We start from the raw sequence: 16,523 nt of genomic DNA, 5'->3' as shown, positions 1-16,523 counted from the left end.
TCTGGTGCAGTGTCTTGAGCCCTCTTCTGCCTTGAGGGTGAGTGACTGTAAATGACCGATTCCTCAGTGATGAAAGTTCAAATTTAGCTTCCCTGAGGAAGCCAGACCTCAGTCACCCGTGTCTCCATTAACACTGCGGTCCCTACTCGGGTGGCTGTAAGTTTCCAGGTCCTCCTTGGAGACAGAGCCGTGCGGTGCTTGATGATTTGATAACATCAGCCACCTTCTGTCTAATCGCGGTACAGATGATTCTCCTACAAGGAAACGGATCTAGTTTCTTCCCTGATCGTTGGAAGAAGCAGCCCGCCTAGGGACTGCACCGTCCTCTGCACTTTCACAGCGAAGCCTGTGTCTGTCTGCGAGGAGTGTCGTGTGTGTCGTGGGAATCGTGGGAATTGCCTCCTTAATTCTTTCTGCTTTTGAGGGCTCGGACAGCTCTGCCTGTTTCACCCGGGACGAACAGTGGGTGGTCTCTGGCTGCTGTGGGACTAGGGCTTGGGGTGCATCATCACATCTGGTGAGCTGTCCAGGTGGGCATATTGTTTTGCCTGTTGGCTGAGGCAGCTGTGATGCCATGGGGGTCATGCTTGTATCAGGGCCAACCCAGTTCTTCCCGTGCACACTTCTGCTGCTGGAGTGCCTTTCCTTATGATGACGTGTTGAATTAGGGTGGAGAATGCAGAGAGGCTCTGGGCCTCTCCTTCCCATTCTTACTCCCTGGAGCTGTGATGCCCGACAAGGGAGCCCATAGCCAGAGGCTCCTTTACATTTAATTAGAATAAAGATTTGATAACATAGCCAAACACATTTGAAAAGAGCTTCACAGATTAAATTCCGGATTCAGCCCTTCAGGCCCAGTGGCCACGTTTTGGGGCTCAGCAGCTGTTAGGTGGCTGTTGTCTTTCTGTGTTGGCTCAGCAGATTGGGACGTTTCTGGTTCAGCAGGCAGTTCTCTTGAATGGCTCTCCCTGTGGTGAAGGCACCTTGGCTGGAGAGCCTCGTGGGGATCCCTTAGGCCTCTGGCTCCAGCCAGGCTGCACGGTTCCTGTGCCCTGTGTCCTCTGCAGGCCCAGAGCTATCCCACCACAGAGTCAGCACTGCTAGACTTGGGTACTGTGTGCAGACAGCAGAGGGGCATATCTGGGTCTTGCAGGGGCTGGGGTGACTGGCCTCCTTGGCCAGGAGCCCGTCTCCGAGTCTTCAGGGGAAATGCATCCACCATCCACACCGTGCACCAGAGGAAAACTGTAGGCTTCTCTGTGGATGGTGAATTGAGATCATGCAGAGTGACTAGGCTTGGGCTCCTGACCAGAGTGAAACCTGATACCTTTAGGTGGAACCTGACATGCCTCCATGTGTACATGGCAAAGAGAATGCAGCGTTGTCAGCTTGAATCCAGATGTGCTCCCGTTTTGAGGTGGAAGGTTCTGGGAGTATTGGCCATTGGTGATTGTCCTGCCATGGAGGACTTTGAATGCAGGCACTGGTTTAGGATAACCCTGGTTTCCTGGTCCTGTATGTGGGCATCCCTGAATATCCCGGGCTGGAGGAAAGCAGGGCAGATGGGAGGGTGACAAGAGGTCAGGTGTTTCCAGCTCTGGGGAGTGATGCCATCAGACGGCTGAGATCAGGTGGTGGGGGAACAAAGCAGGGGTGCATGGAAATGTCATGTTTCCTGGGGCATGGGGAGGACCTGTTGAGCTCTATTCCTGGGCAACAGTTCTTCCATTCTCAGGAATCTGTGCCATTTGTAACTGAGTAGCAAATTCTAGAATTGCTCTAATTACTTACTGTTAAGTCCCCATCCCAATTACCATGAATTAGCAACAGTGATAACAGTTTGCCAGGTCAAACCTTGCTAAGAAAAACCAGTGGAACTAGTTTTAGTTGCCTGGAGTTCCCTCCAAATCGGATTCCTTAGCGGCTTATGTCCCCACAGCTGCTGCAGTTCTTCCTGGGCCTGGCAGGCACATTCCAGACATTGACATCTCAGGTCAGATGCAGGCGTGCATATTATAGAAAATCGCACTGTGCTGTGATTGGCTTGAGCTGACGTTCTCTAGGTGAGAGGCGGAGGCCGAGGACCTGTGAGGGACTGTCTTGAGTGTCCTCTCATTGACTTGGAGCAGATGCACATCTGTTCTTCAAAAGTTCTAATGGGATGAAATTAGAAATAGGAATTTTTAAAATTCATGTGTTACGAACTCTGTTCAGTGACTTCCTCTGAAATGAGAGACTATTTGCAGACGAGGCATTCAGACTGCAGCTCTCCTTAGAACTGTCCTAGACCTCGATGCCGTCCTTTGGCCTCTTCCTGGGTGTGGGGTGCTCTGCTTGAAGCAAAACCACGTGGTCTGTGCATCACTACTGCAACCAGCTCAACGTACACACCCACTGGGAGGGGGGCCAGATCACTTAACATTTTAAATGCATTTAACATTAAACCAGCAAGTCAGCCAGTGCTTTCTGTAACCAAGCTGCCTGGCTGATGGGAACCTGACACTTAATTTTTCGGAAAAGAATACTTGCTTCTGTGGAGTGTCAATATTTGTCTCATTTGTTGAGACTCTGCTCAAAGTGATGAACGTGTGTAAATTAGGACCCTTTTGTGTAAATTGGGCCACAGAGCTCTCTAGGCACAGTCAGGGGAGTAAACGGCTGTGAAAGATGTCGCCTGATGTGAGCCGTGACCAGGCACTTTGGAACCTGGGATCCCATCTCCAGCCTTTCAAAGGACGTAGAGGAATCGGCCTGATGTGAGCCCTGGCCGGGCACTTTGGAACCTGGGATCCCATCTCCAGTCTTTCAAAGGACATAGAGGAATATAAAATGCAGATGGGAGAGTTCATATTTTGGGCATCTCTGTTCTTTTGAAATCAAAGTGCAAAGAAAAAGTTTTGCCTTGAGGTCTTACCCCATCCTTGTTTTTCTCCTAAGGTTTTAACATTTTCTTAACTGCTTTTTTCTCCCCCGATCCTTGGGGAACTTCTATCTTCATATCTTCTTAAAAGATATGGTTAAATTCAACACTGAAATTTAAAAACATGCATTCATATTATTTTTCTTTAAACTGATGTATCTGACATTGGTGAAGAACTAACTGGGCGTATTGGTGTATTTTTATTTTTTTGAGATAGTCTTGCTGTGTTGCCCAGGCTGGAATGCAGTGGCGCGATATTGGCTCACTGCAGCCTCACCTCCTGGTTCACGCCATTCTCCTGCCTCAGCCTCCTGAGTAGCTGGGATTATAAGTGCCTGCCACCATGGCTGGTTCATTTTTGTATTAGTAGAGATGGGGTTTCAACATGTTTGCCAGGCTGGTCTTGAACTCCTGACCTCATTTGATTCGCTCACCTTGGCCTCCCAAAGTGCTGGGATTACAGGCATGAGCCACCACAATTGGCCTGGGATATTCTTGATTGTAACTGTAAGAGATCCCTTTAATAAAAACAAAACAGAACAACAACAACAACAAAGAGCTGTCTGAAAAGTCCCAAAATTAAAGAGCTCACTTGGACAGGGATTTGGACACCAGTTGAATGGCCCAGCACAAACCATAGTTACATGGGCCACTCGGCCTGTTAGATCCTTAGGGTATTTGAAGTCGTGGGGATATTTGCATTTCTGCTTCTGGATATCGTGTCAGTATGAATTCGGCTAGTGTTTGAGGGCCAGGCTCAGATCCAGGAAAGCAAGAGCCCCTGCCCTCACGGCACTTCTCTTCCGTGTGTGTGTGTTAGGAAAATAGAAAGCATAAGATATTTTTTTCAATGAGCTGGGAAGATGGAAAAATAAGCTTAAGATGTTAACTTGTTCAGAAGAAGGGAAGTGCAAGGAATACTCAGCTTTGTTGCTGCTGAAGGAGGCCCCTGGCGGAGGATGTTTCAGAGGTGGGGTTTGTCTGAGAAAGGTGGTAAGAGGCAAATAGCATGCCCCATCTGGTTTGCCAGAGATGGGGAAAGTCCGTATCCCCAAAACAGCCTCAGCATTCTGGCAAAGGCTTTGGAAAACCAGCTAGGGTGTGGGACGTTGTTGGCTGCTGGGTAGAAGGAAAACATTGCTGGTCCTGAGGACTGTACTGTTCTTCCACTGCTATAAAGAACTACTTGAGGCTGGGTAATAAGGAAAAAAAAGGTTTAATCGGCATACAGTTCTATGGGCTATACAGGTTTCTACTTCTGGGGAAACAGAGTGGAAGGTGAAGGGGAGACAGGCATGTCTTCACATGACTGGAAGGGGAGAGAGAGTGAAGGGGAAGGTGCCATGCACCTCCAAACAAGCAGATCTCAGAACTATCATGAGGACAGCACTAGGGGAATTGTGCTAAACCATTAGAAACCACCCCCATGAGTCAGTCACCTCCCACCAGGGCTCACTTCCAACAAAGGGTTAGAGTTCAGCATGAGATTTGGGTGGGGACACACAGCCACACCATATCAGGCTTCCCATTCTTCTCCTGCACATGCTTCGCAAATGGTTCTGTCATTGGTTTTTGTTTTTGTTGATACATAATATGTGTACATATTTTCAGAGTGCATGTGATATCTTGATTCATCCCTATATTGATGAAATCTGTGTACTTGGGATGTCTTTCACTTTAGTTTCTTTTCCTTATGCTGATAATGTCAAGTTATTCTCTCCTAGCTGTTTTGAAATACACAGTAGATGACCCACTGCCATCCCCCTGCTGATTTATCAATAGTAGGTCTTGTGCTTCCATTAGGCTGTGTGTTTGTGCCCGTTATGAGCCTCTGCCTATCCTGCTTATGAGTGGACTCTGCTGGGCCCTGTTGACCACCTACTCTTGGCCTCCATGAGATCTGCTCTCAGCTCCTGCTTATGAGTGAGAACATGCTCCGTTTCTTTGCTTGGCTCGTTTGCTTAACGTAATGTCCTCCAGCTCCATCTATCCTGTCTCGGATGACAGGGATCTCAGCTGTATGGTGGAGTATTGCTCCTGTGAATGTTCGGGCCACATTCCCTTCATCCCCTGTTGACGGGCACTCAGGTGATTCCAGATCTTGGCTGCTGTGGATGGTGCTGCATTGAAGCTGAGAGCAGTCACTGGCTTTATACTCGGGGGACGTGAGCCACTTTGATGTTCTCAAGCAGCCATTCCCCAAAGTCCTCCGTGGAATGCCGCTTTCCTTTGTGCCCATGGTTTCCACTAGGATGAAGAGCTGGGAAGGGGCTTCGAGTGAACCCTTGGGTTTCTGTCTTTAATTGGTACCCAGCTGCACTGACCAAGTGGGGGTCCCAGTGACCCTGGACACTACCTCACGTAAGGTCCAAAGATGCAGTTAGGTTCTTTTTTTAACTTAAAAAAACAAAAACAAAAAAAAAAAACTCTTTTGACCTGGTTAAGCTATAGCATTATCAGTTAGTGTTTTTCTTATTGGAAAGGTGTATATTTTATTTTCTAAGAAGGAAAGAAATCCGGTTAAATACTCTAACTACAGATTAAATCATGTCAAGGAAAGAGGTACCATTTTGGGGGAAAATTATCCCTTCATGTCAATGCTCAAGGAGAGGACTTAGATTGTTTAATTGAGTTAATTATGAAATCTTAGGTGGTTTTGAGAAGATGAGCTGTGGATGCTGCAAGACATGAGACTGATGGTGATTTAATGTGAGTCAGCCCTGACAGAATGTGGCTAATATTTAAAGCTTGCTCCAGTATTGCTTGATAGATTGTAAGTTAATGTAAAGATCTGTTTGATGCTTTTATTTTACAAACTATTATGGAGAAAAAGTTTGACAGCCAAGGAACCACCTTCAACCAATTTCTTCCTACTTTCTATCACTAGAAAAATTTGTCCTGTTAATTCCAGAATTTACTTTTGGAAAGTTCCTGTAAGGAGAGCAGAGGTATTGGTGATTGAATAGTGACTTGAATTTAGGTGAAGCTCGTTAAATATTTCATAGTCATGTTTGTCTTGGTGGTTTTAGCAATTTTATATTAAATTTAGAACTGCGAGTGAAACCAAATGTGTTCTTTTGCTTTTGTGATACTCCTTTGTATGACTATACTGGTAAAGAATGATAAAATGTGTATCGGGTATTTTTTCTGTGTAGATATTAGGATTTTGAGGGGAACAAATTAATCATTCTTCTAATAGACATTGTGCTGTGTGTTGGGTCCTTTGTATATTAGTTGAATCCCTATAATGAGGACAACTTGAAAGTTTGTTTCTATACAAGATCTTTTATATGCTGACTTGTGTTACGCAAAATCCTTCATCCTCTAAGAAGACTAAGCAATGGGTTGGAGGAGAGGTTTAATCACCCATTAGGTTTATTCTAAATGCCCAGAATTGAAAGCAAGTACGAATTATGTTTTTGAAGTGTGGTGTGTGTGTGTGGTGGACTCCTTTTTAGGTCATGGGAGGGAGGTAAAGCAAAGATCAGATTTGCTGATAAACATTTGTGCATATGCTAGTGGAGAAGTCATATGACTTGACTGCACCTGCGTACTCTGATTTTGGTTTTGTTAGTGTCTGTAGCTACAAGCCACAGCCGCCTCTGGGACTCACCCTGAGGGGCTGTGATGAGGGTTATTACAGAGTTGTGTGTCTTAGCGAATGGCACAAACGGTCTTGTGGGCCTACTTTGGCTTCGTTTGAATCTGTAGATTGTTAAACTAAGTTTAACATTTTGAGGATTATAAATTGTGATTCTTGTCTAAGAAGAGGTTTCTGTTGTCTCTGAAGACAGGAGCCACAATACAGATGGTCCCTGGCTCACAATGCTTACATTTGTGATTTTTCTTTTCAACCTTGTGATGGTGTGAACTAGTCACACTCAGTGCATTGTTCGGCCCGAGATGGGCTGCCTCTGGATGAACCCATTGTAAGTTGAAACTATTATGTCAAATGCACTTTCTATTTAGGATATTTTCAGCTTACGCTGGGTTTATTGGAACAGTTTCATCCCACGGTAAGTCAGGGAGCATATATGCTCATAAAAGTAGAGAGAATCTCATAGATACCATGAGATATAATGTCTCTGATGTTATAGAGATACGATGAAAACAATCAAGTGGGACTTGGAAGCCTTGGAGGGACTCACATGGGCGGCTTCTGGAATGCAAACGTGAGCGCCACTGGCTTCTGGATGTGACATCTGTGCCTTCTGCTTAGCCCAGTGGGTTATTGGCTGCTCCCGAGGGCAGAGAGGTCCAGCGTTCCTGTGTTTAGGTGTTTGAGCTGCCTTAAGAGGCTAGGTCAATTCTCACTGGTGTCTTCAGGGCTTTAGGTCTTCTGAACAAGCAGGAGGAAGGACGACTTTGTAGAGCTTTGGAAATCTCAACGGACTTCAGGGCCATCCCCCTTGGCAGGAGAGAGCTCCACTGGAGGTGAGCAGGGTGCCATGCGTGCCTGTGCTGGGCCCAGACGTGTACGGACGTTGTGAGGGCCACAGGACGCAGATCGGTCTTGGTTCACAACTGGTGTCAATGGCCACGCAGCATTTCTGCCAGGTACATGACTGCGGGGACTTGGGTTTTGGGGTGTGCGTCCTGGTTGCCTAGTTGCTTGGAATACCCCCATTCAGACCCCAGCCTGAGTCACCGTGACAGGCCTCCCGCTTCACACGCCACACGGAAGCCGTGGCGTCGGTCACTGACGCCCACCAGCTGTCAGATGTGCGTATGTATCTTCCCTGGTCTCGTGATGTGTCTTGTTTTGAGGTTATAGTAAACGTTCTTTAAGAGGGGTTTTGGATTTTTTATGTTGTTTGCAAGGAGGCAGCAGGGAGTGCTTGAGCAGTGGGATCACCTACCCAACCAATGAGAATTCAGATCACAGCAGGTAATTACGGCAGCGGGGTGGGTGGCAGAACCCTGAACTGTGGCTGTTTCTGGTGTCTTGCCCCGGACAGAGTGTGCTGCGGCCTCCGTGGTCCTCTGTGGGGTGGGTGGAGCACATGAGCTGGGTGCTGCTGGGCTGTGACTGGCTCCCCAGTCCGGGGTTTATGCAAGACTCGTTCTTAAGACAACTTGGAACCCAGAAAGCAACATGAGGAGAACGGGTTTGTGCGTTTCTGGATCCTTGGTGCTTCCCAGTCTCAGACGCTGTGCAGGCTCTGAGGGGTCTCGCCGGGAAAACTTGAACAGTTGGCCCCCGGGGTGGAGTGGGGCTGCAGCGGGTCTTGCAGAAACTGGAAGTGGGGGTGAGTGTGGCAAGCAGGACCTTTCAAATGGGCCCAGCAGGCTGCATCTGTGGAAATGGTGCCACCTAAAGCAGGGCTGTGGCCAGCAGGGCCTGAAAGGCTACAGCGGGCTCTGTTTCTGCTGTCTTGAGAGAGTCTCTGCACGGTTTTCCTTGGTCTTTGTCTATTTGGAGGACGCTTCCCCCTTTCTTGGGCTTACCAAGTCTTCTGAGCTGCCTTGTTGAGTATGACAAAGCCCTGAGAAGGCATTTTTATCGCATAATTATGTTATCCTGGTGGCTGGATAAATGACCTGCAAATGTGGGTGACTCAGTAGCTCTGAGGGTGCTCAATATCCAAGACAGGTGGGAAGAAAATGTTCAGGCAGGTGTCAGAGAATCTGTTCTCTGCTTCACACTGGGGCCCTGGTTTGCTGACAGTCTTCGCACTCGATCCAAAATGGGGATAATGAAGTCTCACGGATTCGGCTTCAGCTGAGAGCTGCCTCCAGCACAGTCTTGTGTGAGTAAGAGTTTATAGGTTTGGTGCAAAGGGCGGGCGTCAGTTGATCTTATTTGTGGTGGTGCTTATGGTGGCTTTTCCGTAAGGAATTTAGAGTTTATTAGGTTTGGCAAGGGAATCCTGAGTGATAAAGTGGAAGAATGCTTCAGGAAATTCTGGAACCTGCAGTGAGTTTGGAATCTGTATGAAATTGAGATTTAGATTCTCACGATTTCCTAATGCTACCCCGAAACCCAGTAGTTGAGACAGTCATAGAGCTTCAGTTGTGCTGCCCCGGTTCCCCATTTTAAAAGGAACACGTTGCTTTCATCTAGAATGTTCTGAGCTCTGAGTGCTGCCAGCAGAGTTTCCAGCTCTCTGCATCAGAGGGGAAGCCAGGACTGCGCTCACGGTGTCGCGGCAGCTGGGAGCTGAACCTGGACCTCAGGCACGTGTGATGTTGACCATTTTCTGTAAACTCCAAGGGTGCAGTGGTCTCCTTGGCACTGTACAGTCTTCTGAAGCTTTTGATGTGTCTGTACTTTATAGATTTTTCAGAAGTAGAAGGCCTTTTCCCACACCCTTGGGCTGAGTTTTGTCAGAGGCTGGTGTGTGGGAAGCACCACACCCACATTCTGACAGCGAAGACTCTGGTGCCCAAACGAGGTCAGAGTGGAAATTTGTTTTTCCTTCCCTCCAGTCTGGTCCAGCTGCTCCCTGCTTGGCCAGAAGAAAATCATGCTTATCCAAGTCATAGGCAAACCCCCGAAGTCAAACATTTGTCTTTTTTCTTTAATATACCCATTTAATTTTTATGGGACGATAGATGGAGAAGTGTTTTTTAGGGGAAAATTAATTTCTTTAATTACAGAGAACTTTTTGGACAAAAACTGTAATCAAGAAGCTATTGTGTAATAAGATCTAGTTAAATACTACAGTTGAAAGCTCTTTATATTTGATCTTAAACTTGGGCCTGGTATGCATGTCCGCACGCTCGTGCTCATGACGCCAGGCTCAGCTGTGAACTACAGGCACGGTACAGACTTTCTGGTTGCTTTTTTGAAAGTCTTACTGCTTGGCCTCTCGGACTCAAATGTTGAGTTAGGTTGATTCTGTTCAGAATGTTCATCCCTCCATCTAGGGTCCAGTCATCTTTCAGGAAGGAACCGTCTTCCTCATCTTTGTCCCCTACAGTATTGTATATTTAATAGTTAAATATTTATAGGTTACATGGGTGACTGATCTGTTCATTAGGAGGAAAACAATGCCAATTTTTACATCATTATAATGGACTTGTTAAATGACTGTTAGTATAATGAAGTTTACATGGCAAAAGAGGTTTTGCAGATGTGACTGTAACGGAGAGTGGGATGGGGGAGGACCCTGGGTTGTCCAGGTGGGGTCTAGCGTCCTCATATGTGCATTGATGGGAGGGAGTACGAGAGTCTGCCTCAGAGGAGGAGACCTGAGGATGAGATAGAGGCCAGAGGGCTGTGGGGCTGAGGGCGGGGGTGGAGTGGGGCCGGAGGGGCATGGGCCAAGGGTGGGGCAGGGGCTGGAGGGGTGCAGGGCTGGGGCCGGGGCAGTGGTCAGAGGGGTGTGGGGCTGTGAACCAAGCTGCATGGTGGCCTCTATGAATTGGGAGACTCCAGGCAGGAGCACAACCTACTGACCCCTTGACTTCAGCCCTGGGACTCCTGACTTCCAGGGCTGAGAGGAGGTTTGCGTTTGTGGTAATTTGTTGCAGCAGCAATAGGAAGTTAATGCAGTGTATCTGTTCTTCACCTCCAAACCTTTGAAAAGTAACCCTGTTGTATCGGCCTTTTGTGTGCCCTAAATTCTAATGAGATGGTTTGTAGGAAATAACGGACACAAACGGTGGCAGAACACAAAGTTGGACAGAAGCAGTGTCTTCTGTGGTTCTGTAGTTTGGGTCTGTGAAGTTAGATTTCGGTCAGAGAGTGTGTGGTCTTGTTCAGTGTATACCTGGAGTACTTGTTCAGAGCTCCTGGGGGAGTGGTCTTTAACACTGTTAGGATTAAAACTTCAAGCACATCAGGGCCAGAGTTCCTGAGTCAGTGTTAGGCGACCTTTGAATAAGAGTTGGCATGTAGAATCTGCCCACTTTACTAGCATGAAGCAGCAAATTTTTTTTTTTTTTTTGAGATCGAGTCTCGTTCTGTCACCCAGACTGGAGTACAGTGGCTTGGCCTCGGCTCACTGCAACCTCCGCCGCCTGTACTCAAGTGATTCTCCTGCTTCAACCTCCAAATTGCATGATTTTTTTTTCTGTTTTATATACTTAGTATATGACAACTCTGCAAACTTTATCAATACAAATGACATGCCAGAACTTATGAGAATCCAGCATTTTCCCATGCAAATTAGTAGTGATGTGGAATTCCTGGGCTGGTTTGGTTTTATAAGACGTAGGGGCGGATTCTTTGCCTAATTTCTGTGGAGCTAACAATTGTTAATCACCCAACACTCTTACCTCCCCCAACAGCTCAGGTGAGGGGGTTACCCCCGCTGTCATGATGAGAGGCAGGAGACTGAGGCTTAGGTGAGCAGGTGACATATTACTGTCCAGCCCCACCCACCCCGTAGTTTCCTGCCGTGGCTCAGCTATCTTCCTACGAGAAAGGACAGACGCCCTGGTGCTGGGTAGAATTCCTTGTGAACCCCTTTGCATCCTCCAGGGAGTTCTTGCTTTACGGTGGTGGCTCATGGGGAGGCCTCTGGCCCACTGAGAAAGTGACTCATGTTGTAACATTACTGTCTCTCTGTCCGGCTGCTGTCGATTGGGTGATTTGTAAAGAGACATTTATTGCTCACAGCTCTGGAGGCTGAAAAGTCCAAGGTCAAGGCAGTCCAAAGTCAAGGCACCTGCACATCTGGTGTTCCAGGGCCTGTGGCATACAGACGGCAGCATCTCACCGGGTCTTGCGTGGCAGCAGGCGTCTCATCGGGACTCATATGGTGGAGGAGCAGGAGGGCTCCTCCATCTCCCAACAAGGACACCAACCCCAGTCCTGAGAGCAGGACCTCCCAAAGGTCCCACCTCTTAATGTATCCCATCGGAGATGGTTTCAGCATGAGGTTTTGGGGACATTCAGGCCAAAGCCATTGCTCTGCCACGGTGTTAGGGCTGCATGGCATCATTACTGCAGCAGAGCCACAGCCTTCTCATGTGCATTTGCTGCAGGAGGAAGACGCAGGTGCCTGTGCATGTTGGGGTTCAGTGCAAGAAGTTGAGACCCTCTGGGAATCTTAGCAGGAGGAACTTAAGGCTTTGAGAACTGACACCTTAGGACTGTAGTTTTCTTCAGACTGTAAAAACCTTGGTGTGTGATAATACTGAACATTTCCTGAGCCCTGTGATCCTGTAAAACAGTGGTGGTTAAGACATTCCCCCTCCCCACAACTAGGCCCCCACTTTTACTGCAAGAAGCCCCTTCCCATGTGGCTTAGGCTGACTGGCGGATGACCATTTACCGAGGAGAAGGCCAGACACAGGCCTTCAAACCCCCCATCTCTGCCTTATAAGTGACTAGCTAAACTGTCTGTTCCCACTGATCAATCACCTCCCACCTTGAAATGGTTCTTCGTGGTGCAGTTGCGCCTAGGGGGGTGGACTTGTCTTTGACTGTTGCCTTCCACAGAGGATGGTTAGGGTGGGCAGGAAAGAATTCTCTGCTACACGTCTGCGTTCCAGGCTGTTTCCAGAAGTGGGAATTCTTGTGCCCTGGAGTCTGGGAATGGATTTCTAGTGTCCCAGCTTCAGGTGGAGTTGAAATTGAGTGAGACAACCCGCCACACCCATGTGGAGCCAGGAACTAGAGCCATTTTTAAAGTGGCAGTTTCTCCATAAGATGACCCAAAAAATGCGCTCAGCACGTTTCTTTCTTTCTCATATGCATTTGGCCATCTAAAATGGGAATGGTGGTTTTTTGAAGTATGGATGTAGTTTTAAATTTTGAGTATTGTAAACCTTAATGTAGCTTCTTAAAATGTTTGCCTGATTATTTGGAGATTTACTAAACCTTTGGAGTGGTAATCATGAATTGATCTATATGACTTTGCTTTCTAGGATGCAATGAAAGTACTCTAATGAAAACCTCTGCAGTTGGGTCAGCAGGCGATTGGCCAAAACAAATTCTGCTTTTTGGGTTTCTTTAACCAAACAAGGGAGTAGAGTGTAGGCCGAAGTGGCAAATTCATTTCAGAGCACGCCAGAGCCCTCAGTGATTGAGCAGCCTTCTCAGGTGAACGTGTAATGTGCCGTGAGTCTTGGCAAGCCTGGCTACTGATGTGTGCACGTGACATCACAGAGCCACACCTAGGAAGATGTGGTTTCTGTAACAAGCTTTGGAAAACCAAAGTTCAACTTAATTATCCAACTTTGTTATAGAAAAAGCTTAGATCAGATGGCCAAAGACCTGATTGTTTCATGGTTGAGACATGGTTATGAAATTGCCCTTACTTGGTGCCAATCGGTGTTGGTCCACAGTGATACTCCTCCAACCTCACTGAATAGTTTGGAGACTGATTTGAGACTGTGAAAATCTCCTTAAGGTGAAAAGGGCTCTGGGGCACCCGGGAATATCCGCACACCTGTGGCCATTCCCCTATAAGGTGGAAAGGACGGCTGGGTCACGCGGGAGAATCCGCACACCCATGGCCGTCCTCTTTAAGGTGGAAAGGGCTGCTGGGGTGCCCCGCAATATCTGCTCACCCGCGGCCATTGTTCCTGTCCCCCTTTCTGCTCAATCACCTCTGTGTTCCCGCATTCAGGCTTTGGGACAGCTCGTCCCCTGGGCTGGTGAGGAAGGAGTGGGAGGTTGTTCTGAGGCTCTGTCACTGTCTGCCCTGTCATGAGCTGGGGAACGCAGTGGCAGTGACCCTGGAGGAGTCTGGTCAGTGAGGGCTCCGGCAGGAAATGCTGAGGCTTGAGGTGGCTCTGCCAGTTGTAACCAAATGTCTTCCCTCTTATTTCCATGATTCCTTCTAGTTCTGCACCTTGCACTGCAGAGTCTCTGTGTGTCTATAAATATACATGAGTTACGATACAGGTGTCTCTTTCCCCTCTGTCTGGGCCTGGGCCCAGAGAGTGAAGTGCAAGACCCCCTTACTGCTGGATGCCCACCAGCACGAGACACTGCCTGCCCTGCTGACGAATGCCTACAGCGAGTCCTGGAAGCCTCCTTCTGAGCACCTGGCCTGTTGACGGTGTATACGGGAGACAACTGAGCTCCCCTTGCCCCACCCTGAGCAGAGACTGGGGAGGCGGCGGTAGCACTGCCCCCATGGTGCATCCTTGGTGCATGGAGGAAAGTGTGTTCATGCTTAAAACACAGCTCATCCTCTCAAAAGCAGGGTGACAACCACATTTACTTCTGGAATCTTAAAAAAGGGCCCGTCTCTTTGAGAGAGAAACGTGGTATGTATGTGTGTACCTCCATTGTTTTCTTTGAGACAGTTTCCCTCTGTCACCCAGGCTGGAGTGCGGTGGTGCGATCTCACTGCAAGCTCCGCCTCCCGGGTTCATGCAATTCTCCAACCTCAGCCTCCCGAGTAGCTGGGACTACAGGCACCCGCCACCACCCCTGGCTAATTGTTTGTATTTTTAGTAGAGACGGGGTTTCACCGTGTTAGCCAGGATGGTCTCGGTTTCCTGACCTCGTGATCTGCCCACCTCGGCCTCCCAAAGTGCTGGGATTATAGGTGTGAGCCACCGCGCCGGGCCGTATGTGTGTACCTATTTACAAGTCTTGCCCGACCTTTGCATTGAAAAATTATTGAAAAACTTAAGGATGTAACTGACAAGAACTTTATAGGTTTCTCCAAGGAAAAATTTGGAAAAGTTAAGTGAACCCATAGTGTGTTTTACTTCTATGAGTCCCATACTTGGATTTTTAAATGCGGGCAAAACATCTGTATGTTCTTCAGCCTGATTTCCGTGGAATCGTGAATGAAACGTGCTGAAGTTGCCATGCGGATTTTGTTATGTGGCGGTGACAAGTGGGGCTGGTCATTAAACAACTGGAGGGATCCCTGTCCTTTCTGTGCTCCTGTTGGACACTAGGCACGTGCTTGGGTGTTTTCTGTGTGTGTGGACAAGATGAGGACAATTTCCAGATTCACACGGTGGTATCTTCTCCCTTTTCTGTTAAAACGTGTCTTCTGCTGCTTCTACCTAGACCAAGTGTTTCTTTCTCTTGCCTGTCTATATAAACACGGTTTAACAAAAACTGTATTGTAGACATATGAAGCTGAATTCCACATGATACAGCAGATAGAGATGACTGAGTATACTGTTTTGTGGAAGGAAGGTTTAAAATGATTTTTACCTTTTTCCCTGAAATAGGGAATAATTTTAACTTTTTCCCTGAGATAGGGAATAATGAAATGGGAAAATAATTAAATTTTCCCATTTAATTGTTAGATTATATTTAATTATTAGATTATTCATGTATTGCAAGGGAAAAAGGAACTAGATCACCCCATGGACCCAAATGAAAATTTAAAGGGTATGGGCGAGTTCATTTGAACTCCTTTAATTTGTTTTAGTTTGTTTGTTTTTGAGAGTCTCACTCTGTTTCTCAGGCTGGGTGCAGTAGTGCAATGACAGATCACTGCAACCCCAACCTTCTAGGCTGCAGGTTCAGGAGTGGTCAGAGGAGGCCAGAGGAGGCCCTTGTGATGCGAAGCTAAATGTTTAATGATGGCGCTGCTGAGTGCATGAGCCGCGTCAGCCCAAGAGTCTGGGTAGGAGGGAACGGCGGGGTGGAGAGAAGACTGGACAGATAGGTGCTTTCCTCGGCCCCTGGGAGCACGGTCAGGTCCATGCTCAGACGTCCTGGTTTCTCCCACATTGCCATAAATAGCAAGGGAAGGACTCGGGGCACCCAGGGACCTCAGGGGTATAAGCTGTGTCCTCGCGTGGCCCCAGCTGTGGCCAGTGATATTGTTCTCTTTAACCTCAGGCTTATTTTCTATAAAAACACAAAGGGACAGAAGTAGTTCAAGGGCCTCTAAACACTTACGTAATTGTTAATAGGCCTACTTTTATGCTTTCTTATGTATTAAGAGCAAATCATGAAACAAACTCATTTCTGTTTGAAGAAATCTTTACGGTTCTCATTTTTGTGGCAAGCAACATTGATTCTTTGCTTAGTAAGCGTTAGTGCCCTCCTGCCCAGTGCGGTTGCCTGGCGTGTCCTCGCACACACCTCTGTCCATTGGTCTCCGTTCACCTTTCCGCCTAGAATTGTAGGAGGGGCGCTGGGATCTTAGGGCTAGAAAGAAACTCTGAAGACCACTTTTAGGGGCGGCTTTTAGTCAGGGCTCTCCAGAGAGACAGCCAGCCGGGTGTGCGTGTGTCTCCAGGGGGAGGCTTGCTGCAGGGGCTACAGAGTCCAAGAAGCCCCAGGACCCACAGCCTGCAAGCTAGAGTCCTGGGAGGGTGTGGCTTGAAGACTTGAGAAGCGGAGGGTGCAGATCCCACCCGGGTCTGAGGAGCTGAGACCCAGGAGCACGGGCTGCAGAAGACAGATGTCACTGGCCTATCAGCCAGACAGGTGGAGTGAACCCAGTTTTCCCCACCTTGCTGTTTTACTCGGGCCCTGGGTGGACAGGGTGGTGTCCCCCACACCGGCGAGGATGGGTCTCCACTCAATCCAGAGGCAAACATGCATCTCACCCAGAAATAATACAGAACCAGCCATCTGGGCACCCCGGGCACGCTCAGGTTGATGCACAAAACCAACGCCACGCGTGGCCCTGACGTCTGCGTGTTCGCATCACTCCACGCACATTGCTCGGTCATCGTCTCGGTGAGTTTGTAAGCTCGTTGTGTGGTTCTGGGGCTCTTT

At 48.0% G+C, this 16,523-nt stretch overlaps 1 protein-coding gene across 12 annotated transcripts in view; it reads left to right on the top strand.

Moving 5' to 3' along the window:
* LOC139361168 (disco-interacting protein 2 homolog C-like) overlaps nucleotides 1-16,523 on the top strand; it is a 194,068-nt gene that overhangs the window by 48,685 nt on the left and 128,860 nt on the right. For 9 of the 12 annotated variants that reach the window (XR_011618723.1, XR_011618721.1, XR_011618724.1 and 6 more), the window contains exon 1: nucleotides 6,791-7,477. The exons of 2 other annotated variants lie outside the window; for them this stretch is intronic. Coding sequence is in view for 1 of the 10 variants with exons in the window: in XM_071089650.1 (XP_070945751.1) it covers nucleotides 6,873-6,936 (64 nt within the window). In the remaining 9 variants the exon portion in view is untranslated. Of the gene's footprint in view, nucleotides 1-6,790; nucleotides 7,478-16,523 lie in introns of those variants that run through there. One more of the 12 variants, XM_071089650.1, reaches the window with a different exon arrangement.

The sequence above is a fragment of the Macaca nemestrina genome (genome assembly GCF_043159975.1).
Source record: "Macaca nemestrina isolate mMacNem1 chromosome 14 unlocalized genomic scaffold, mMacNem.hap1 SUPER_14_unloc_1, whole genome shotgun sequence".
NCBI classification, from domain to species: Eukaryota; Metazoa; Chordata; class Mammalia; order Primates; family Cercopithecidae; genus Macaca; species Macaca nemestrina.
The sequence above is the reverse complement of the archived record's forward strand: the minus strand, read 5'-3'. Positions and strand labels throughout refer to the sequence as shown.